Source organism: Eriocheir sinensis, chromosome 3, assembly GCF_024679095.1.
Source record: "Eriocheir sinensis breed Jianghai 21 chromosome 3, ASM2467909v1, whole genome shotgun sequence".
NCBI classification, from domain to species: domain Eukaryota; kingdom Metazoa; phylum Arthropoda; class Malacostraca; order Decapoda; family Varunidae; genus Eriocheir; species Eriocheir sinensis.
Window position 1 is genome coordinate 4,870,586 of NC_066511.1, and position 22,837 is coordinate 4,893,422.

The 22,837-nt window shown below is 42.1% G+C and overlaps 1 protein-coding gene across 1 annotated transcript in view; it reads right to left on the reverse strand.

Annotated features, from left to right (window-relative positions):
* The window catches only part of LOC127003894 (protein TEX261-like), a 61,097-nt gene extending 41,722 nt beyond the window's left edge, over positions 1 to 19,375 (reverse strand). The window contains exons 1-2 of the mRNA XM_050871002.1: positions 19,199 to 19,375; positions 7,484 to 7,563 (exon numbers count right to left, since the gene is read on the reverse strand). Coding sequence (XP_050726959.1) covers positions 7,484 to 7,563; positions 19,199 to 19,271 — 153 coding nt within the window. The 5' untranslated portion in view covers positions 19,272 to 19,375. The remainder of the gene's footprint in view (positions 1 to 7,483; positions 7,564 to 19,198) is intronic.
* Between the last annotated feature and the right edge of the window lie 3,462 nt (positions 19,376 to 22,837).

The following is a 22,837-nucleotide window of genomic DNA, read 5'->3' on the forward strand; positions in this document are numbered from 1 at the left end:
AGCCACATCATTTTGGTGTCTTCTTCTCCCGCTAGCTTCCAAGCTCCTGCCAGGGGCTCTTCTGCTTCGCTCTGTGCCTTGAATCGAATCCTAATTGGTCTATCTTTTTCTCCATTGTATTTGCCAATCCTATGACAGTCATCTATTTCTTTCACCAGGTCTCTTCCCTCTTCTTGTACCCTCTGTACGATCTTCCTCGCTATATCTTTCAAGTTGTTTTCCCTCACAGATTTGTTTGGGGTCTTCTCCTTGATCCCGAACACAATGACGCTCTTCTTTTTCTCCACCGTGCCTCTTACCAGTGCCTCGTTTTCTTTGATTACTTTCACCACCTTCTCAGCCATCCTCTCCTCCAACTGCTCCTCCACAATCTCCTTAAAGCTCCGTACATTCCCACTCTGCACCATCTCTCCACCATTATCAACTTTCTGTTCCAAATTCTTAAGTCTTTGCTCCACTTCCACTTTTTCATCCCTTCGCTTCTCCTCCCACTTATTCCGCTCCTTATTCATCTTTTCCACCGAATCCATGTTTTCCTTTATCCCCTCGGAGCATTTTATCAGCTGAATGTAGAGTTCCTTCACTTCTGCTTCTAAATCATTTATTCTTCTCTTGTCGTCTTGTCTCTCCCTTCTCAACTCACTCACCATCTTCATCACCACTTCAAAATCACTCTCCAACCCTTTCACCCTTCTCTGCAATAGTCTATTTTGCAACTCACTGTTTCCCTCGAATCCAGAGAAATCAGCCGCCAGTTCTTGTTTATGTGATGGCGGCGTAAACAAAGCCATCTCGGGCTCGGTCCGGTTCTCAATGTTTATAATCCTGTATCCACTAATATATCACTTTCTCCTCCTCCCAACCTCTTTCCGGGGACAGCGCCAGTAACGCCCTCCCCTGTATGTCGCAGGTTAAAGGTAAAATAGGCAAACAATTAAAAGCTAAAACGTTAAAAGTCAAGAAGTCAAAAAGTTAAAAAGTTAAAATAATTAAAATAATCCTTCGGGGCTCCGTCCTCCCGCATCCTCCCAGCGCCAGCAGGATAAAATATATAAAAACGTTAAGTCTAAAAGTTATAAGAAAACTAAAAAGCTAAAAGCTAAAAAGTTAAAATCTCCCGGAGCTCCGTGCACCGTGTGTGTGTGAGTGTGTGTGTGTGTGTGTATTTTACCTAGTTGTAATTCACAGGAATGGAGCTATGCTCGTGCTGTCCTGTCTTTCCAACTACTTCCGTCTAATTTGGCCTTAACCCCTTGCATCCGATGACGCAGTATACGCGTCATTTCGTCTCTCGTAGCATATCCGAGTGACGCGTATACTGCGTCATGGTCATTTCAGCCAGTGTGTGTTTTATTTCTTCTCGGGTATAGTACTCGGATATGGGAAGGGCGCGCGATTTGACAGCTCGTAGTGAAGAGGTTAAATGCGCTTATTGACTTAGCCTGTACCACTTCCCTCTCCAGCCCATTCCAGACCCCCACACATCCCTGCGGGAAGCTGTTCTTCTTGATGTCTCTTCTACAAATTCCTTTTCTCAACAGTTTTCCATTTCTTCTTAAGTTTCTCTCTTCTCTTATCAAAAGGTCATTTCTATCCAATTTCTCAAGACCATTCATCACCCTATACACCGCTATTAAATCTTCTCTTTCTCTTCTAATTTCCATTGTAGGGAGGTTCAGTCTCAGCAATCTTTCTTCATAAGGCAGGTCACTCAGCCTAGGTGCCATTTTTGTTGCTGCTCTCTGTATCCTCTCCAGTTTTCTAACGTGTTTCTTAAGTGATGGCGACCAAGCCACTGATGCATATTCTAGTCTAGGGCGTATCAAGGTCACAATTAATTTCTTTACCATGTCCTCATCAAGGTATGTGAATGCTGCTCTTTTGTTCCTCCACAGGTTGTATGTCTCAGCTGATATTTTATTCACATGTCTTTCTGGAGACAAGTTTTCTGTGATCATCACTCCAAGGTCTCTTTCTTCTTTCTTCTTGTCTAACTTATCCTTACCCATCTTATAATGTCCCTCTACTCTCATTCCACTCTTTTCCAATTCAATAACACTGCACTTTTTGGTATTAAATTTCATTTCCCACTTCCTGCTCCACTCCCACACTGTGTCCAGGTCTCTCTGGAGCAGCAAGGTCATGTGTGTGTGTGTGTGTATATATATATATATATATATATATATATATATATATATATATATATATATATATATATATATATATATATATATATATATATATATATATATATATATATATATATATATATATATATATATATATATATATATATATATAAAGGAGGCAGCTCAAGGGCACACAAAAAAAGGAAACAATAATAAAAAAAAAGCCCGGAACTCGCTGCTCCTTAAAAAAGAATCAAAAGAGGTGGCCAAAAGAGAGGTCAATTTCAGGAGGAGAGGTGTCCTGATACCCTTCTCTTGAAAGAGTTCAAGTCGTAGGCAGGAGGAAATACAGATGAAGGAAGATTGTTCCAGAGTTTACCAGCGTGAGGGATGAAAGAGTGAAGATGCTGGTTAACTCTTGCATAAGGGGTTTGGACAGTATAGGGATGAGCATGAGTTGAAAGTCGTGTGCAGCGGGGCTGCGGGAGCAGGGGAGGCATGCAGTTAGCAAGTTCAGAAGAGCAGTCAGCGTGGAAATATCGATAGAGAGGCAACATCGCGACGGAATTTAAGAGGTAGGAGACTATCAGTAGGAGGAGGAGACCTGATGAGATGAAGAGCCTTAGCCTCCACTCTGTCCAGAAGAGCTGTGTGAGTGGAGCCCCCCCACGTGTGAGATGCATACTCCATACGAGGGTGGACAAGGCCCCTGTATATGGAGAGCAACTGCGCGGGGGAGAAGAACTGGCGGAGACGATACAGAACGCCCAACCTCGAGGAAGCTGATTTAGCGAGAGAGGAGATGTGAAGTTTCCAGTTGAGATTTTGAGTAAAGGATAGACCGAGGATGTTTAGTGTTGAAGATGGTGATAGCTGAGTGTTGTCGAAGAATAGGGGATAGGTGTTTGGAAGATTGTGTCGAGTTGACAGGTGGAGAAATTGAGTTTTTGAGGCATTGAAGGACACAAGGTTCCTTCTGCCCCAATCGGAAATCATAGCAAGGTCTGAGGTTAAGCGTTCTGCAGCCTCCAGTCTGGAGTCATGTACTTCCTGTTGAGAGAGTCTTCTATTGAAAGAAGTTGAATAATGCAGGGTGGAGTCGTCGGCGTATGAGTGGACAGGACGGGTTCTGGACAAAAGTTCGTATAGAAAAACTTTGTACGGCAATAATTCGTAGGAAAAAGTTCGTTTGCCTAAAGTACGTCAGGATAAAGTACGTAGGGTATAAAGTTCGTCATGCCAAAAGTTCGTAATGGAAAAAAATCGTAAAGTTAAATGTTCGTCGTGCAAATGTTCATTAGAAAAATGTTCATACACGTAAAAGTTTGTATGGAAAAAGTTCGTATGCAAATGCTCGTACGCAACTGTTCGTACGCAAATATTCGTCAGAGATAAAGTTCGTATGGTATAGAAAAAAACTTCGTATGGCAATAATTCGTAGAATAAAGTTTGTTTGATTCTAGGAACAAAGTACGTATGGAAATAGTTTGTATATAGCTATATATATATATATATATATATATATATATATATATATATATATATATATATATATATATATATATATATATATATATACACAGAGAGAGAGAGAGAGGGAGAGAGAGGGAGAGAGAGAGAGAGAGGTGTGTGTGTGTGTGTGTGTGTGTGTGTGTGTGTGTTTAACATAACTGAGCGACCAAAAGGTCTCCCAGTGGTGAAAAACAGTCGTACAGTATGAAACTATTTTAGTTTACTGTGCGACAAGATCTTTATTCTTGAAATAATTCCTGGAGGCAGTGGCTCATCATGTCTGTGTGGTCAATGTGTATTATTTTGCGTTACCGGGAAGGCGGCGGCGGCAGAGTGTAAGGTTATGATGTTGGTTGTCGGTGGCAAAGGCGAGGCAGGCGGTGGCGGTGGTGATGGTGGTTGTCGGCAGGGTCGGCCCTCAGCGACACCCTCCCATTTTTCATGAGTTTCGGACAAAAGTTCGTATAGAAAAACTTCGTGTAGGAATAGCGACTTATTACCATACAAACATGCTTACGAACTTTTCCGTACGTACTACTTTACCCAGAAGAATTTTATACCTGACGAACAGTTACGCATTTAATAATTGCACATGATTTTTTTTCTATACGAAATTTTGTCCCGACGAACTTTTGTCATTACGAATATTTTGCATACATCCTTTATACCATACGAACATCTGTATACGAACTTTAGCGTACGAACTTTTACCGACGTATTTTTTGTCCCTGACGTACATTTGCGTATGAACTTTTTGCTTACGAACAATTTCATACGAAATATTTCCATACGAACTTTTTCTATACGAACTTTTGTCCCGACGAACTTTTGTTGTTACGAATATTTTACATACGTACTTTATACCATACGAACATCTGCATACGAACTTTAGCGTACGAACTTTTGCGTACGTACTATTTTCAAACAAACTTTATCCCTTACGAACAATTGCGTATGAACTTTATGCATACGAACTATTTCCATACATACTTTAGTCCTAGAATCGGACCGGACAGTTTGTTATGGAAAGAAGATCATTGATGAATAACAGGAAGAGAGTGGGTGATAGGACAGAGCCCTGTGGAACACCATTGTTGATAGGTTTAGGGAAAGAACAGTGACCGTCTACCACCGCAGAGATAGAACGGCCGGAAAGGAAACTGGAGATAAAGCAACAGAGAGAGGGATAGAATCCAAAAGAGGGCAGTTTAGAAAGCAAAGACTTGTGCCAGACTCTATCGAAGGCTTTCGATATGTCTAGCGCAACAGAGAAAGTTTCACTGAAATGGCTAAGAGAGGATGACCAAGAGTCAGTTAAGAGAGCAAGAAGATCGCCAGTAGAACGCCCCTTGCGGAACCCATACTGGCGATCAGATAGAAGGTTAGAAGTGGAAAGGTGCTTTTGAATCTTCTGGTTAAGGATTGATTCAAAAGCTTTAGATAGACAGGAAAGTAAAACTATAGGGCTGTAGTTTGAGGGACTGGAACGGTCACCCTTCTTAGGCACAGGCTGTACAAAGGCATACTTCCAGCAGGAAGGAAAGGTAGATGTTGATAGGCAGAGACAAAAGAATTTGACCAGGCAGGGTGTCAGCACAGAAGCACAGTTTTTAAGGACAATAGGAGGCACTCCATCAGGTCCATAAGCCTTCTGAGAGTTGAGGCCATATATATATATATATATATATATATATATATATATATATATATATATATATATATATATATATATATATATATATATATATATATATATATATATATATATATATATATATATATATATATATATATATATATATATATATATATATATATATATATATATATATACATACATACAGTCGAGTCGCGTATGGCGCGGTTAATTGATTCTGAGCAACGGCCGCACCATAGGAAACCGCCGCGTATCATGGCGACATGGTCATGTCCTGACCAAAGCCCTGACCTAACGCTCCCTTCTGCCACTCCCTCCCCACACCCTTCTCATTTCCCCATGCACACATCATGCCCAGGCGGCCAGGCCCCCTATGAGGCCGGGCCCTGGTGCTGAAATACCAGCTTCCCCCCCTCTCTCGGGCCCTGGTGGTGACGCCGATGTACCTGGAGTGTAGGCGACTACTGTCACCAAAAGTACATGTGTGCTGGTACATGACGTTCACCTCTTGTAGTGGACTTGTTGAATGTAAACAACTGTTCTTCATGATCAGGTTGGTAGTTTTTCTTGATTTGTAGTAGATGATGAGGTCGAGCTTGGTGTCGGGGTTGGTAGGTTTTACGTTGTTGTGGATGATGTTCTTAAGGACCTTCTTGTCTTCTTTGTATTCTGACGACGTGGTGTTCTTGTAGTATAGGGTGATGCTCGGTGTATCTTGCTCTTGTGGTTCATGACTCATGAAGGTGTCAAGTCATCGTCTAATCGCGTCGTCGATTTCTTGCTGCGGGTAACTGTTGTTGACGAGGAGCCAGGAAACTCTCGTAAGCTTGGTATTCGTGGCTGCCCATGTGGAGGTGTGTGTGAGGGCCCTCTTGACGAATGCACTGGTTACACTGCATTCGCTTATGCCATTGAGACAGAACCCGAGGTTAGTAGCTTTTATGTACACTTCTGTTGAATAGGATGTGTCCTCACGGTGCACCATGACGTCTAGGAAAGGGAGCTTCTTGTTCTGCTATATTTCATGCGTGAAGTTTAAGCAGGGGTCGGTCTTGAATTCGGTGATCAACTTGTCGATATGGTTTTCGGTGTCAACGCTGATGAAGATGTTATTGACGTATCTCGCATAGATTTTTGGTTCGAGTTCAGGCTGCCATGCGAATATCCTCTCTTCGATGGAGCCCATGTAGAATTTGGCAAAGAGGACGCCGAGGGGTGACTGCATGGCCACACTGTCTCGTTGCACGTACATCTTGCCGTTGGGTCTGTATAATGGTGCTTCTTTAGTACATGCTTGTAGGAGGAGGCATAGTGAGGTTTCGGGGATGCTGAGTGGCTCTTCTTCGTCTTCTGAGTGGTTTATGCCTCGACAGATGAGGTCTATGGTTTTGTCACCTTACCGACGGGGCAATAAGAAGACACTACCTCAGTGAACATGGACTCATCCTGAACAGAAAACATATGGAGGATAACACTATAATATTGACAAGAGAAAACAACAAGAGACTCAAGATGACCGAGGCAGTGCTAATCTACACTTAGATACCTGTAATAAACATCCAGCAGCAACCCAACATGTCACTCCCTACAAAAAGACATCGAGCACAAAGCTGCGCGCTGATTGGCTGAGAGCCACGCACCCCACTGCATAGGCTCAGTGAGGCAATATAACTCCCGCCAACCAGCAGCTCACCGGCTATTACCCGTGGCTGTGGCGGCGGCGGAGGCGTCCCTATACCTGCCGCACGCCAGCGGCGGGTTCCCCCCTGTGACGGGCTGTCGTAAGACAAAGGCCTGTTCCCCCTATTTAGGGGGTAAATCCCACGAAGAAGAAGAAGCAGCTCAGTCATTCCTCCTCCAACCACAACGAAGAGAATGTCTCCTGAAGATGGCCACATAGGCCAAAAGACGTCTCGAGAAATGGATCTGCGTTACCTTCAACCAGAAGGCCGCGCCACAGTGCGTGAAATAGAAAAAAACAACTTATAAAGAGAACAACTCAAAATCTGCTGTCGACTCTAATAAAGCATATATCCTCAATGGCCTTTAACCCAAGTATATATATATATCTATATATATATATATATATATATATATATATATATATATATATATATATATATATATATATATATTCAACCAGTCCTATGATAATATGTTGTGATTTATGAAATAGATTACTTGCCCAAATCCAGTATCTGATGACTTTGGCAACTGTGCTTGTATATTCCTCTACGAGCTCTGCAAGGTAGTAAAGTGCTGCAGCTGTTGAAAAAGAAAAGATCATGATAAGGACATAGAATATTGATTACATACTACAGTCAAACCTCACCATTTGCGCACATATGGGCGGTCTGAAGGTGCGCAAATGGCGAACTTAACCCTTTCATTGCTAAGCGCTCGCAACGAAACTATCCCCTCAGGCGCGCTCGGGCACCCCAGCAGGGGAAGGGGATCTATTTTAACCGCTATATCTCAAAAACTATTCATCACAGTTACAAAACAAAAACACCATTGGAAAGAGGAGGCCAAGATCTGTAAGATTCGGATATGTAAGCCTCTCCTGCGAAGGTACAGGCACGTTCAGGTGGTGTTTTTTGCTGTGAGTGCAACTGGCGCTCGCAGCGAGCTTTTAGCACCACCAGCAAGTGACGCTAGTGATCGCTCTTTTAACCTCTGTATCTCAAAAACTATTTATCACAGCTAAAAAAACAAAAACACCATTGGAAAGAGGAGGCCAAGATCTATACAATTCAGTAATGTAAGCCTCTCCTGAGAAAGTACAGGCACGTTCAGGGGGGTGTTGCCTGTGAGGACGTACATTTATAAGTGCGTGACGGTCAGCCGTAAGGCAACTACTGTAGATCTCTTGATGGCTGGCAGGGCACCATTGCCAGCTGCTAAATTTATAACTATTTGGTCAAAATATCAGTCATGTGATAGGTGCAGCTATGCAAAAATGTCACTATATTGGTCAACAATTAACATCCACCAGTTGCTCGTTCGTAGATTTTCCGTGCTGGGCTGACATGATTTTCCACCAAATTTAGTGAAGAATCCACTCAATTGGCAATCCTGTGTTGTGAGAATTAGTGTCGGAACACTCTCATAAGCGGGAGATTTGAGTGCGGCTGGAGGTCGCAGCGAGCGTTTAGCGCCACCAGCAAATACGCCTAATACCCGCTGCAAGCTTTTAGCAATGAAAGGGTTAATAACCTATAGGGAAAAATACATATGGGCGGTCACGGCCCCCCCAAAAAAAAAAAAAAAAAAAAAAAAAAGGGGGCTGCTGGCAAGGAACACGTCACACTCACTGCCAATCTCTCACTTTTTCCTTCCACTGTCCGCCTTCTTAATCACTTCCACCTGTGCAATGGTCATCATCGGGTTCTTTCGGGGTTTAGGCTTCGATGACGCTGTTTGCAGCATGATGGTGGTGCAAAGGTGAGGCAGAAAACATCGAATATTCGCAGTCACCACGAGACGAGGAGAGGCGATCGGGTTATGGCGGGAAACGACATGTTGTGTACGTTGGCAGTGTTCTTCACTGGCGGCAGAGGGAGCACGGGTGGTAGACAGCTGTAGCTCGCCAGCGGACGCCATTTTGCTGCCAGAACAGCTAGTAACGTCCTCAGAAGATCAGCGGACGCCATTTTGCAGCCAGAACAGCTAGTAAACGTCCTCGGAAGATCAGCGGACGCCATTTTGCTGCCAGAACAGCTAGTAACGTCCTCAGAAGATCAGCGGACGCCATTTTGCAGCCAGAACAGCTAGTAAACGTCCTCGGAAGATCAGCGGACGCCATTTTGCAGCCAGAACAGCTAGTAAACGTCCTCGGAAGATCAGCGGACGCCATTTTGCTGCCAGAACAGCTTGTAAACGTCCTCAAGATCAGCGGATGCCATTTTGCTGCCAGAACAGCTAGTAAACATCCTTAGAAGATCAGCGGACGCCATTTTGCTGCCAGAACAGCTAGTAATAGCCTCTTCCATTTAGCGTAACCCGTTTCTGGGTCGTGATCTGTAGAGTCCCTTGATAGATAGAGTCCCGACAGCCAAAGATTTGGACGCCATTACTGGCCCTGTCTTTTCGCCGCGAGAGCGTGTGCTAGTGTTTGAAAAGCGCGGCGAAAACACAGGGCCAATAATGGCGTCCAAATCTTAGGTTGTCGGGACTCTATGAGGAACTCTACAGATCACGACCCAGAAACGGGTTACGCTAAATGGAAGAGGCTATAAACGTCCTCAGAAGATCAACGATCATCATTTTGCTGCCAAAACAGCTAGTAAACGTCCTCAGAAGATCAACGAACGTCATTTTGCTGCCAAAACAGCTAGTAAACGTCCTCAGAAGATCAACGAACGTCATTTTGCTGCCAAAACAGCTAGTAAACGTCCTCAGAAGATCAACGAACGTCATTTTGCTGCCAAAACAGCTAGTAAACGTCCTCAGAAGATCAGCGGACGCCATTTTGCTGCCAGCGAGACGCCGTTCATAGCGGCGAGTTGCGCAAATGGTGGGATGATGACCGTAAATTAAGGCCGCGCAAATGGTGAGGGCGCAAATGATGAGTGCGCAAATGGTGAGGCTTTACTGTACATTATTTGCAGACATCTTGATTTTCGGTGTATGAAAAGTAGTTCATAAATTGGTAGATAATTTTTCAACCATCGTCGATGTTTTTACAACCACTAAGGTGGCTCCATTTGAGAATTTAAACCATTTTGAGGGATGAGTCAGTATGAGGTTGGTGGTAAACACCTTGAAATAGAATTGGAATTGCTATAGTCCATTCACTTAAGCTGGATCCTTGGCTCCTAACTGAGTAAGGACGCTGCTGATTGGCTGTTGGCGGGCAGGGTGTTTGATGTCTACGATGCCCTAACACACTAGCCTAAATTCAGAAAATATATATAGAAGCCCCCCGCCGTTCACGGCCTCACTGTTCACGGATTCACTTATAAGCAGGTAGGGTATTTGCGACACCCCTCGCCAAACGTAGGTGAAAACTCGCATATACGCGGTCTGTAGCGCCCAGCTCGAACGTTGCGCAATGTAAACAAAGAAACCGTCCCTGGGGCGGGATGTACGGGACTGTCTCTTTCTAAAGGAAACTTACTTATTTTTGCTTTCTAAACATTAAATTTCGATTTAAGTGTCATATTCATGCATGGTAGGCTGCAGTGCTATTCACACTACGTATTTCCCTGTGGGTCTGATGTTTGGCTGACAGGATCATGGTAGTTAAGAACCACAGTTATCCTACATGCACTGAAAACTCATTAATCTAGGACACAGAAAGCATAATTAATAAAATTGGAATAACTTTACATCTCTTTCCCTCCCAAACGGAACATTACAGTGCTAAAGTAAGCGAAATAATCCTTCAGTATGATGCACATAGATGCTTTTCGGGTTTTTCAAGCTTGGCAACGCTGTCCCCACACTAATAATAATATTCAGTTAAAGTTATTGTTAAAACCGTTGATTAGGGATGTTTTATAGAATAGTTATGGGTCAGGAAACGGAATATACTATGTGCTAAGTACGGTGATGGCGGCCGCGGCGAGGACGGTGAGGCCACAAAACTTTACACACTCACTTTCGCTTACTGGGCATGTTAGGGGATTAAATAACACAACTAACCATCACATCAGACAATTAAGATCACCAGGAGAGCAGTAATAGTAGCTTAAACACAAGATATATAGGGAAAAACAGAGCCTACATTACCCCTTGCCTGGATGTGTGTTAAATTATTACAGTCCATATTTAATTTGTGATTTATGTGTATGTAAAACTATATAACAATGCTTAGAAATGCCTTAGAAATCCATTTTTTTTTATTTGATCGAGATGGTAGAACGAAACCCTATTTTCCCTATTTGACTATACAGCACTCTTTCGAGTTTTGCTATCGCTAAACTCTCCTGAATGTGAGAGTTCTTTCAGCTTTTAGACTGAGTGCAAGGAAGGATTTGTAGAGTTGCATAAACATTAAATGTTATTCTCTCACTTCTATTCATCATAATTACTTTATTATTTACTTTATTATTTACGAACTTATGTAATTTACAAAATATAATACGCTACTGCCTGTAAAGAGAAAAGAACACAAGTTGCACCCAATCAAATCACTGTATTGCACTATATAACACTATTATCACTAGGCTGCATGGGCACGCTAGCCCACAAAAAGTTTAAAGCCCACAGCAGTGAGACGTGCAGCTTGACTGATGAGAGAGTGAACGGAAACTGTTAATGTTTTCTCAATTGCGCTCAAATCTGTGGACACGGAGAGTGTTGCCAATTAGTTCATTTCGGAGAGGGTTAGGAAACTTACCCTCAAACAAAAAATGTTGCCATTGGAGTGAATATAACTATTTAGAAGTAATATTTTTGTTCAAATTGACATCAATGGCATCCCAGTGCACTTTGGCCCTAAAAGATTTTAAACGCCATTGGCGTCCCGGTGCATGAGAGGGTTAAAACCTAATAAAAACATAAGAACATTAAAACTTAGTAACATTCGTCATAATTCTAATCATAAAAAATATACAGTTAGCAATTAAAACACATAAGAAGACAAAAAAAAACATTAGAACTAAATTGTAAAAGAAATAGTGAGCAAAATTCATGGAATTAATCCATAAAGCGACGGCAAATATGAAACCTTGTGGTTACGCCTGTACCAGCTATATCTTGGATTTTTTTTTCTTGGCAAAACCAGCCTATGATGTGAGAGGAATGGAAATGACAGTCATTGCGCCAAGAACTAACTGGAAGTGGTATTATGGCGCGCAAGATATTTCGCGCTAGAGTTAGCGGCTTAGCGAAACCTTATGTATACAGTTTTTTCGCTTCCTCTTCTTCTCACACTTCGAGCAATGAGTTGGGGACATGCATAATATCATTACTGTGTTGAGAGGAAAACAACATGTCATATTTTAGCTTCAAGAAATTATACACACGAAAAAAGCCCTTTCCCGTGTAATTGATTTTGCGTAATTGTTTTTGTGAGGGTGGAGAGTGTGTGTGTGTGTGTGTGTGTGTGTGTGTGTGTGTGTATTTACCTAGTTGTAATTTTACAGGGCCTGAGCTACGCTCGTGTGGTCCCGTCTCCATATCTGTACTTTTCCATTTTTCTTAAAGTTGTGCACACTCTTTGCCGATACTACATCTTTACTTAGTCTGTTCCAAATCTCTATGTTTCTTTGCGGGAAACTATAGTTTTTTGTCTCTCAAGCATCTTCCTCTTCTCAATTTTTTACTGTGTCCACGTGTGTTGCTGGTGTTTCTTCCTTCTCTTAGTAGCAACTCCTCGTTATCTACTTCTTCCATTTTATTCCACAATACATAAATTAGTATTAGGTCTCCCCTTTCTCTTCTTTGTTCCAATGTTGGCAGGTTCATTTCCTTTAACCTTTCTTCATACGACAATCCCTCCAGTTCTAGAGCCAACTTCATTGCCAACTTTTGTATTCTTTCTAGTTTTTTCACGTGTTTCTTCTTATGGGGAGACCACACAGTTTCCGCATATTCCATCTTTGGTCTAATCATAGTGGTAATCATCTTTTTCATCATATCTTTATCCATGTAGTGGAATGCTATTCATATATTTCTTACCATTCTATCCGTATCTCCGAATATCCTATTTACATGACTCTCAGACTGTTGGTTATCTTGTATTGTCACTCCCAGATCTCTCTCTTCTTGAGCTTTTAATATTTCTCCATCTCCCATTCTATACCTATGTCCATTTTGGTCTCCCTTTACTCTTTCCCATTTCCATAACATGACATTTCTTCACATTAAACTCCATCTCCCATTTCTTATTTCAATCCCAAATCTTATTTAGGTCCTCTTGCAGAATTTCAGTCTTTACTATTTCTTATGTGTCTCAGCAATTTCGCATCGTCTGCAAACAAACTCATGTAACTATTTACTTTCTCCGGCATATCATTTATATATACCGTATGTACTAGGAAAAGTATTGGTGCCAGTACCGATCCTTGAGGCACCCCACTATCTCCATTTCTCCATTCCGATTTCATGTCCTTTACCACTATACTCATTTCTCTTTCTTTTCAGTAACTTTCCATCCAGTTTTTCATTTTCTCTTTCAATCCTTCTCTATTTTCCAGCTTCCATAATAATCTTGTATGTGGAACTTTGTCGAAAACCTTCTTGAAGTCCAAATACATGCAGTCTACCCATCCATCCCTCTCCTGTGTTATGTTCGTCACTCTCGAGTAAAAGCTTAATAAGTTTGTTACACATGAATGCCCTTGTCTAAAGCCATACTGTTTTTCTGTAATTATATTGTGTTCTAGAAATTTTGTCCATTGCTTCTTTATCACTTTTTCACATATTTTACAATATACTGGTCTATAATACTGGTCTGTAGTTCAGAGGTTCTTCCTTTTTCACGCTTTTATATATAGGGACCACCTCAGCCCTTCGCCATTCCTTAGGTATATACTTTACCAGTTGATATTGACCACTTTATGATATCATATAAGGGTCCAACCAGCTGATTTCCGCATTCTTTCAAAATAAAACCTGAAACTCCATCCAGTCCTATTGCTTTCCTCTCTTCCAGCTCCTCCATTATTTTATATATCTCTTCTTTAGTTACCATTACTTCCTCCATTTGAACATTTATCTTATTATCTTGTGGTTCCTTAAATTGTGATTCTTTTTGTAAAAACTTGTTGAAACCTCATTTAGTAGTTCAGATATGTCTTTTTTTTTAGGATCTTCAATTACCTTATTTCCATCTTTGTCTTTCTATTTTTTCCTTAAGTTTGATTTTTCCATTAATAAATCTATACAACAATTTAGGTTCCTCCTTACACTTTTCAACAATATCCTTTTTGTATCCTTTCTCTTCTTCCCTCCTTATTTTCACATATTCATTTCTTGCTATCTTAAAGTCTTCTTTATTCCTTTGGTTCTTATTTCTTTTCAATCTTTTCCACACTTTGTCCCTTTTTTTCCTTGCACCTGCACATCTTGCATTAAACCAATCTTGCTTTCCTCTTTCTATTGGTTTGTATAATGGGAGATATTTTTTTACTCCTGTCTCATTGCCTCTAAGAAAATATCATACTTTACTTTTTAGCCTGATATTACCAACTGTGACTTGCTGAAATGTTGCACAAGAAAGGAGTGAAAAGTGAAAAAAACAAACAAACAAAAAAAAAACAAGTTCATGTGTTCATATTCTATACTTGCCGGTACCTTTTTTAACCCCTTCCCGGCGGCAGGGAAGATGTATGTACTACCAAAAAAAAAAAACGTCTCTGTATAGACGCCGTCAACTTTCATCCATACGTGTATATATAGATTCCCTGCAAGTGGGCATTCCAGATTGACGTCTATATATAGACTCTGCAGCAAAACTGAACAAACATTTGAATCTATATATAGATGTTATTTAAGTTTGATTGGTTATATGTATATTGATATATTTATATGAAGGTTTAGATTCTGTATCAGTGTAATCACTGACAGTAGATGAGTCAGAATCATCAAAAACATCCAAAAAATCAGCATCTATATCCTCAGCTACCAAAGAAGTCATTTCTTCCATCTTAAGAGGTATCTTTCTCCTTGACATGATAGACTAATAATAAAATAAAATAGGAAAAAAAATGCATAAATTCTCAGTGTTAGCTGATGTGCATAGCACATCCGCCACCGACAAAGCACAAGCGGTGACTGTCCTTGAGAGGCAATGTCGGTAAGTGTCAGGGGGTTTGAGATGCCAAATGACGATTTATTTTGTTAATTTTGTTAGTAGTAAGGAATCGTCTATATATAGACCATGCTACAATCTAGTGTGGGCAAATGAGAGCAAACGTCTATATATAGACGCGCCGACAAAAAGTCCCAATTTCGAAACGTCTATATATAGATCCTCCGCCAGGAAGGGGTTAATATTACAACTGTAATCTAATGTGGGCGAAATGCCCCCAGTGTGTGAGCGAATTTACTTTAGGCGAAATGACCTTTTGGTGTGGATGAAATGACACATGGGCGAAATGACCTGATTCCGCTTTTTTTTTTTTTTTTTTTTTTACATTGCAGCCTATTGCGCCGGTAGGCTTCTTCCGGTGGATCCTGATGGTCGGTCCAAGGCTTAGTTCGTGAATGCCAACTCTAGCTCTGTAGGCATGGCATGCCTCCTGAATGTTGATCCTGCTTATAGGGTTGTTTCTGTGCAAGACAACCCTGGCTGGAGGAGACCAAGGGAACGCCCACACAACTCATGGCTGGGGTAAATTGATCAATCCTACCGAGAGGGGCTTAAGATAAGACGGGATTAATGTGTGGATTGCTGGAGAGGAGAATCATGGGTGAAGGCAGCGAGTGAGTGGAGTGACGCGCCCCGTGGGTATGCTCCCCGGTTAAGATTCATTTTAGTACCGTGCCAGTATTTCATTACTTACCTTACTTACATGACATACTACTCATGAAATTGAGGATGTTGGGCATCACTGGCAAGCTACTTGACTGGATTAGAGACTTTCTAAATGGCAGGGAAATTAATGTTGTTGTGGACCATAAGTTTAGTAATACAAGACTGGAACATAGCGGAGTCCCTCAGGGCTCTGTGCTTGACCCCTTACTTTTTCTTATCTATGTAAATTTTCTCACACACAACATAACTGCTTCTACCAAGATCTTTGCTGATGACCCTAAATTGTATGTCAACACTAAGACAGATTCTGGCCCAAATACAGTCAGTGATATGATGCAATGTCAACAAGCTATAAATTCCCTTTTTACTACATCTAAATCCTGGGGTCTTACTATGAATTCTTCCAAGTGCGTTTTATTAAGATTCGAGAGACGTCAGATGGACTGGGAAGTTTAAGGCCTATCAGGACTTTATTACATGGACAACATACCCCTTCATATAAAAGATATTGCTGTTGATTTAGGAATAACAGTTGATTGCACTTCGAAGTTTCATCACCACATTGCTAATATAGTCAACAAAGCCAGAGGCGTTATGCAGAATATCCTTAAAGCAACAGTTAATCGTGATGCTTCCTTTATGGTCCCCCTCTTCATTACTCATCCCTATTGGAATACTCCTTGGCTGTGTGGAACACAGGCTATGTTGGAGATTTGAAATTATTAGAGTCAGTTCAGAGGCATTGGACAAAGTACATTCGGGGCTTAGAAAATTTAAATTATCTTGAAAGGTTAAAATCACTAAATTTATTCTCAATACACGGTCGTTTGCTCCGTCATGACATGATCAAGTACTGGCAGATCTTTCATAATATAATAAATGTGCAATCTCCCCTTCAGATCTTTTTGTTCTAACTCCTGATCTACCCACTAGAGGCTACCAGTACAAAGTAGCACATGTTAGGACCCAGCTCGAACTAAGGAAGAGGTCCTTCAGTGTCAGAGGCATTCCTTTGTGGAATTCCCTCCCTGAATCCCTAGTCACCCTCCAGTCTCTATCTCTATTTAAATCAGCACTAGCTCATCATCTTGGGGACAAACTTTTAGAATACACCGGGTATTCGATATATGCGAGTTCAAAATATGCGAATTCACTCATATGTGACTAACCTAAATGTGCCGAGTATTCATTTTATGCGAGAAAAGTTTGCTATTATGCGAGTAGCGGCGCTGGTGTGACTGATTGGTGAGGTATGGTGGACGACTCGCACTAGAGGGTGGAGGGTGCAAATGTTTCCCCGCACTTTCTTCGCCTATAATTAACCTTTTCCTCCCTCCGATCCTTAAATGAATCCTCAGGTAGCTAATTATCAGTTTAAATCATAGACTTTGGGCGTGTCTCCCCGGAAGCAATCTTTAGTGCTTTAGTGCTTTATTATTGTGAAACGGTGCCGGAATAAATAGTTGGAGGGTTTGAAACCGGGTCGTGGAACATAACCCCCTATAATTCATGGGATGATAGGTTCGATATATGGGAATTCACATTATGCGAGCTTTTTGCAGAATGTAACCCTCGCATATAACGAATACATGGTGTATCATTAAATGGACTATAGCTCTTCATCTAATCATATAAATTCAATTACAAGTTGACTGCAGATGATGCACTATCCAGATCTTTCATTAGTATTTGTTTTTGTCTATGTAATTATACATTGAGAGCTGGTGCATCAGCAGTGCTGGCTTCCTAGCACCCCCTCCCCATCATGTGGATTGTGGGGTCGGGAAGCCCACCAGGTGAGTAAACCAGGTGAGTAAACCTTATGAAACATCACTAGCTCTTCATATATCTTTTCTACAAACGTTCAACAATCATGGAAATGCTTTCAAAATCTGATTCAAGGACTATTTATTGTTGAAAATAGGGGGTAATATTCATGAAAGCGTAGCCTCCTTTGGCGGCGGTGCAGCCGGTTGCGAGAAATACCTCCTCGCAGAAATAAGTCGCATGTACGTGTGTGGGGGGGGTCCAGGAGGGGGTGCAGCCCCCCTGGTTAGAACGGGGGGGTTGATGGGGGTGAAGCCCCCCGTTAGCAGGTTATAAAGTTTGGTTGGAGTAGTTTAAATATGCTCCCCCACCCTAAACCCTCTGCGAGCTATTTTGCGGCTGTAGCGGCAGCACCGTCGCCGCCGCCAGAGGAGGCTGCGCTTTTGTGCATATTATCCCCTATTTTGAACAATAAATAGTCCTTGAATTGGATTTTGAAAACGTTTCCATGATTGTTGAACGTTTGTAGAAAAGATATATGAAGAGCAATAGTCTAGCTCACCCAAACGTGCAGCTGTGACGTAGGTCTCTAGGGAATAAGTGGGAGTACAGTGTTGTCACGTTTTTAATCCCACGTTGGTTCTCTCTCTCTCTCTCTCTCTCTCTCTCTCTCGTTTATTCAACCTGATTTATTATGTTATAATACAGAAATTGTGGGAAATTATACGAACAAAAATCTCTCCATCTGTGTGGATGCCGGGAGTGTCTGGGTGATGGCCGGGAGTGTTACTGCCACAAGGATTTGAATGTATATTTTTTTTCATACCTATGTCAGCTTATTTTAACGTACATTCCTTCACGATATAACCTAAATATAATTGTGAAACTACTTACCCATCTCAAAATGTAAGGGAAACTCAATAATAAGTATAGCATTTTTTTAGCAACACTGTAAAATATATCTGCCACGTTTCTTTATATGCTTATAAATATCTTATCCATAATAAGTTAACTGTTCTTTCATACATTATAATACTAAGATTAAATGTGTATGCATATTTGCTGATCATATTTGCCATGGTTTTACTTATATTAGAACATTTCTACATCGATGGCTAGGAGACGCGTGGCTACGCTGTACAAGGGATCTCGTACGCTGAACGCGCCCACAACCGTGTGTTTAGTTGAGACAGACTATAGTGATGTTTCATAAGGTAGGTAGCTAATGAAATACTGGCACGGTACCAAAATGAATCTTTACCTGCTCCCCAATAGTTTAGTTAATTAGTGCAGTGACAGGTTACTGTCCGTTGGTTTATGAGTAGTTCTTAAATTAATGAGGCGGCGAGATGTTACTATTTGTACCCAGTGCCAGATAGTTATCATTGGGCCCTGGTGCTGCAAGTAATTCCGGGCCCCTAAGTATCTTAATTTATACAAATCATGCCCGGGCGGCCGGGCCCTGGTGCTGAGATACCAGCTCCTCCCCCCTCTCTCGGGCCCTGTTTGTACCAATTTGCTTAGTAAATACACGACATCGACATATTTGCAGAACTGCTCAACAAATCACTCAAATACATCATCCTTATTTACGAAGCTATGCTGGGTGAATAGCCTCATTCTTAATTTTAATACACGATTTCCTTCCACACCATCAATCGTACGATTCGCCTACATAAGCACACAAATACACCTCGCTTGTCTTACCTAGAGAAAGTGTCCCCATGCATATGTGTACGATTGTGGCCACCCATGACAACAGGTACAAAAAGCCAGGCATTATCAGTTTACAGGTGCCTGATGAGCGGCCTCTACGGCTTCTCGGAGTTCTTTCCACTGCCTGGTAAGTGGTAAACACTGCGTCCGACACCGTGCAGTGACGTACTGGCTTCGTCGAGAATTTTTTTTTTTCCTTGATGGCAAAGGAAACAGCTCTTAGGCATAGTATAAAGAGAAAAATCCTGATGTAGCACTACGTCTGAAAACTGGGGATAGCCGGGAATTTCAATCTCAGAAGGACAGATTAGGTTGGATAAATGTCTTTATACACTCCCCCTTTTTAAAATATTCGTCATAAGGAGGAGGGAATACACACGAATGAAGTGAGATTATTCTAGAGTATGCCAGTCGAAGGGAGGGAAGTAGAATGATGATCCTCGTTAAGTGCTAAAACCGTTTTAGCCCCAGAAACATGAAGTCGAATCAAAGTCGATGAGACGCATTCTAATCAGCCGGTGGCAGCCGACGTGTGCCAGGCAGCAGCGCCACCGCGCCAACCCCGGCCCGCCGAGTGGTGAGATGGCAGGTGTGACGGCGGTACATTTGCTTTGCCGATGCCGGTTAAGACAGTAAAACCCCGTTCACACATTGGCGAAATAGGTCGGCGACTTCGGCGAATTGGTCTTTCGCCGTAGTCGACGAACAAGTCGCCAATGTCAATGGCAGAGGCCAAAGAGTTTGACCAGGCAGGGTGTCAGCACGGAAGCACAGTTTTTAAGGACAATAGGAGGCACTCCATCAGGTCCATAAGCCTTCTGAGAGTTGAGGCCAGAGAGGTCATAGAAAACATCATTCTTAAGAATCTTACTAGTCGGTATTATAAGACACTTTCGCTGCTCACATCAGCTATTTCTTAAGGTCAAAGAGGTGGTCAGTCGGGTTCTAATGTGTGTTTCTTCAGGTTCAGGGTACAGAGGAAGGGTCAAACTACCACCAGGCTCATAAAACTACTCCTGGAAATGCCCACAACTCCTACGAAAGCCTTGTCAAATAGGTGTTCTTGGGCGACGAAATGTCTTATAATAAGACCCTTATTAATAACAGGCATAAAGGAGTCAGAGGGGGGGGGGGGGGAGGGATGAGTAGGAGGAATATGCCCAGAATCGTCCAAAGTGGAGTTGTTACAGAAAGTCTGAGAGAAGAGTTCAGCCTTAGAGATAAATGAGACGGCGGTGCTACCGTCAGGGTTAAGGAGAGGACGAAAAGATGAAGAAGTGAAATTGGAGGAAATATTTTGGGCTGATAGGTTGTGGTGGTGGTGAAATGGGGTTGAGTAGTAGGTACACCAGTAGTGTCCTTACTATCAGGGGTTGGCGGGCTGCAGGGAGCCAGACTGGAGCGTACGTGCTGGTCCACTCCTGAAGTGCTGTACAGCTCTGAGAGGGGATGGGAAGGTGGCAGGATCATGATGTGGTGGTAGTGGTGGCACAGCACCTCCATTCTGTAGGTTGTTGGAGGGGCGATGCCACTCTCTGCGTGGAGGGAGACCACTGGGGAGGACCGCATGACCCCCATTGCGATCCTCAATTGAGCTAGCATTTTGGACGGTGTCCAGTTTGGCGAGGGTGGAGGGAGCTGCTGCCCCATTGATGCTGCTACCATACAGTAGTCGCGCTCTGATGGTGGTGCGGTAGTAATGAAGGAGCAGCTCTCGGTTAGCCCCTCCAGTGGATGCCTGCAATTCTCTTTATGATGTTCAGCTGCTTGTTGCAGGAGGTATGCAGGTAATCGATGTGGCTGGCCCAGGTGAGTCGGGGCCCATCCAGCCACCAGAGGTGAGCGCAGTACTGAAAAATCAGTAGTGCGATTGTGGTAGTGCGGTACTTTTTCCGGAGTAGTGCGGTTGCGGTAGTGCGATCCCATTTTTTTCTTTCCCAGTGCGGTACGCGGTGTGCGGTACTGCGGTAGCGGTAGTCAAAATAAAAGAATACTTCAGTGCCTATCCTGGCTATCCAAACAAAGGAAACATGCTTCAAATAATACAACTGTGGTCAATACTGCAACTCCGAGGGAGGAGGGAGGGGACAGGGAAGGGGGAAGAGGAGAGATCAGCGTCATGTGAGAGAGGAGGAAGTGGGGGGTGGGAAGGAAGGAAGGAAGGAAGGAAGGGTGGTGCGACCTTGAATAACAGCTGCAGTAGCCAGGGAGGAAAGGTAGGGAGGATATGGGAGAGTGAAGGGGAAGGGGAGGAAGGGGAGGAATTCTCCGGCGTTTGAGCGAAAACGAAAGATTACTAATATAGGAAAGTCATGACGGGAACAGTGTGAAACATTATTCAAACTGTCAAACATATTAAGACAAAACACATCAACTGGTAATAGCGAGACATCGACCGTGGGAAAGCTCTAAGCACTGGCATCTCAGGCCTCAGCGAAGCAACCACGTGGAAATTTGAATCGAGGAGATAATAATAATAATAATAATAATAATAATAATAATAATAATAATAATAATAATAATAATAATTTATTATTATTATTATTATTATTATTATTATTATCAAACAATCTTGATCTTGGCTGCATTGAAGAGAGAGAGAGAGAGAGAGAGAGAGAGAGAGAGAGAGAGAGAGAGAGAGAGAGAGAGAGAGAGAGAGAGAGAGAGAGAGAGAGAGAGAGAGAGAGAGATTTACATAGATTTACATAGAAAATCAGACCACACAGACCCCATGGTTCAGACTAGGTGGTCTGTCCTTAAACCTAAGTGATTCTACATTAATTAGATGGCTCCAAAACGTTGCATTTCAACTCTAGTTAATATTAAGTTCAAGGAAGTGACGTTCGAGCTTGTTTTTAAAGGAATCAATCGAGAGAGAGAGAGAGAGAGAGAGAGAGAGAGAGAGAGAGAGAGAGAGAGAGAGAGAGAGAGAGAGAGAGAGAGAGAGAGAGAGAGAGAGAGAGAGAGAGAGAAAATAGAGAAGTTACAATGAAGTTAAGAAAAACAGATATAGTATGTTATGCATCAAAGAAAACTTTGTACGGGACATGAGCGGCGATCATGTTAGTGCTTGTACAGTCATCGTCAGAGGCAGTCATGGCGCATCGCCTTGGGTCGAGTGACGAACAGATTTACTCTGAGTTATTCGCGTTTGGTATTGAGGGTATCAACTTATTAGACATGTCTGATGATGATTCAGTTACTAATAAAAAAATAAAAAAAACTATGTAAAACCGAGTGAGAGTACCGTCATTTAATATGCACCAACAAGAGGCAACACCAACATAGGTATATAAGGTGGGTTTAAAAAAAAATCACTTTGCTAAACCACTTTTTGCATGTTTTTCCATTATCTTACAATTGCTAAGGATTTTTTAAGCTCACAAAAAAAAAATGAAAAATCGGCCGGCACCACGGACGGGTCCAGGATAGAAATGGCCGGCACCGCGCGGGTTGAAGGAGACTCGCAGTGTAGTTTAGTCTGTCTATTTAGTATTTAATTTTTGACAATATCTGGGAAGTCAGAATGACCGAATCACTGATTCTGATGACTGATACCGATTGACTGATTGAGTCCGATTCATTGTAAAAAAAAAAAAAATAATTATGTGAGCATACCGCGCCGCAAAA